Genomic DNA, 2046 nt, shown 5'->3' with positions numbered 1-2046 from the left:
TGGATGACGATTCCCAGTCTCTATGAAACCAAGTCTAACAAACACAGAGGCCTGGGGAAACAAACTATGGAGCAGTGTGTCATTTGGCACAGTAAGCTACTAAATGACATTATAGTGGAAGAAGACTGACACAAAAATGTTCATGATATTGACTAGTGAATGGAAAAAAAAAGCAGAAAATATATAGTGTGTATAATTTGATCCCACTTTTTAAAAAATTATACATAAATTTTAGAAAAAAGAATGAAACCTAAAAATAAGTATGTTAATAGTATTACCTCAAGGTGGTGGGATTATAGTTGATTCTTAATTTTTAAAATTTTGCTTCTCTTATTTTCTATATTTATTTTTCCATTAAAAAGCAACTAAAGTTATTATGCATAAGATAAAGAATGTGAAAATGCTTTGCAACTAGAAGAGCACTGTAAAAATGAAGGTTTTGTTATTTTATATATTGTACCTGCTGAAATAAAGACCTAACCACTTTTGGTATGTTCCTCATCCTCCCTTTTCTATGTGACTTTTTTGGGAGAAAGACATTTCTGAGTTAAGGGTACTTACTGCTTTACTTATTACTAAACACTGCTCATTATTGAAAGTTCCTTGAGGATAGGAATCGAGCCTAACCAAAAAGAGTGCTAGTTACAGGGATGTCTATAATACATGACCCTTCATTACATTTTATTTATTTAGCAGNGTGCTAGTTACAGGGATGTCTATAATACATGACCCTTCATTACATTTTATTTATTTAGCAGTCTCACACTGGAGGGATTCAATTAAAAAGCAATGTACTTGTCAATACTGAAAACCAAACAAAAACAAAAGCCAGCCTAAATTTGTATAAGCAGATATCTTTCTGTTAACTTAAAATTAATCTTTTAGAAAGTTAGACCTTTTGAGGCTGATCGGTGGGGCCCCAACATTCAGGTGAGGTACTTGCTATGATCGGTGGGGCCCCTACATTCAGGTGAGGTACTTGCTAAATGTTAAAAACCAGAAGAGTAACATGTTTCTGGCAAGAAAAGCAGTCAGGTCTTTGGGAATCTAAGAACAATGCAAAGAATTAGAAAGAAGGCAGGAAGAGAACTCTAGGTCAAGAGGAAGTGGTAAAGGCAAGAAGCAACAGGGTGAGGTTGTCAGAGCTTTCTAGACATGCAACTGTCATAGCCAGGAACATCCTAATTCCCCAAGCTATCCTATAATGAAAGCGCCTTTAGCCAGATGTGCTGTTACTGGATATCACTCTTTGGGAAGATTTTAAATATAAAACCAGGAATGCCTATCCATTATAAGATGTATTATCTCAGTCATTACCATCAAAATATATTGACCAACTAAATGTATGCTTGAGTACCTTGTCACCACTGCTAAGAACTCCTGAGTTAAGAACTCAGTGTTCTTTCTATTTTAATTCTTCAATAATGACGTTTTATTTCTCGATATAGTCCTTAATCTCATGTAAGAAATGCTTAAGAAAAAAACACACTGAATTATAAGGCCTATGAGTAAAGATGTGTCTTATTTGAAAAAAAAAAAAAAAAGCCTATGCAATTTTACTGCCAAACTTACCAAATGTCGAAATTCTACCGAGAGACTCCCATTGGAAGATTCTTCAATGGACATGGCTTTGACATTAGTTCCACAAAGGACAAATCTTCGATTGCTGGAGAAGAAATCTTAGCTTTTTACATGGTCTTAGTAAAATATATTTACAAGAACAGCAAAATAATTCTACAAAGTAAATATCTTACCTTAGAGTTGAAACATTCCTGTAAAACCAAGAAAATTCTTTAAAATTAACTGTTTATTTAGTAAAAACTTTTTAAAAGAAAAAATATAAAATTTCACCTTTATAGTAAAATTTTTTCAATGAGTCTTCACTGGGTTCTGTTAAATGTTTGAACTTCAAAGTCAAATATTTGAAGTACACTGACATGTAATGTTAGAGAATTAAAGAGTTTGAAATTATTCTATAAAATAAGGGCTATTGGGGCCGGCCCGGTGGTGCACTGGATAAGTGCGCCGCTTGGGAAGCGCAGCGGC

The 2046-nt window shown here is 33.9% G+C and overlaps 1 protein-coding gene across 1 annotated transcript in view; it reads right to left on the bottom strand.

Annotated features, from left to right (window-relative positions):
• Positions 1-2046, bottom strand: part of STAT4 (signal transducer and activator of transcription 4) — a 94683-nt gene that overhangs the window by 24022 nt on the left and 68615 nt on the right. Inside the window, exons 12-13 of the mRNA XM_008569668.1 lie at positions 1755-1772; positions 1573-1666 (exon numbers count right to left, since the gene is read on the bottom strand). Coding sequence (XP_008567890.1) covers positions 1573-1666; positions 1755-1772 — 112 coding nt within the window. The remainder of the gene's footprint in view (positions 1-1572; positions 1667-1754; positions 1773-2046) is intronic.

The sequence above is a fragment of the Galeopterus variegatus genome, unplaced genomic scaffold, assembly GCF_000696425.1.
Source record: "Galeopterus variegatus unplaced genomic scaffold, G_variegatus-3.0.2 Scaffold523, whole genome shotgun sequence".
NCBI classification, from domain to species: Eukaryota; Metazoa; Chordata; class Mammalia; order Dermoptera; family Cynocephalidae; genus Galeopterus; species Galeopterus variegatus.
This window is presented reverse-complemented; position numbering and strand designations above follow the sequence as displayed.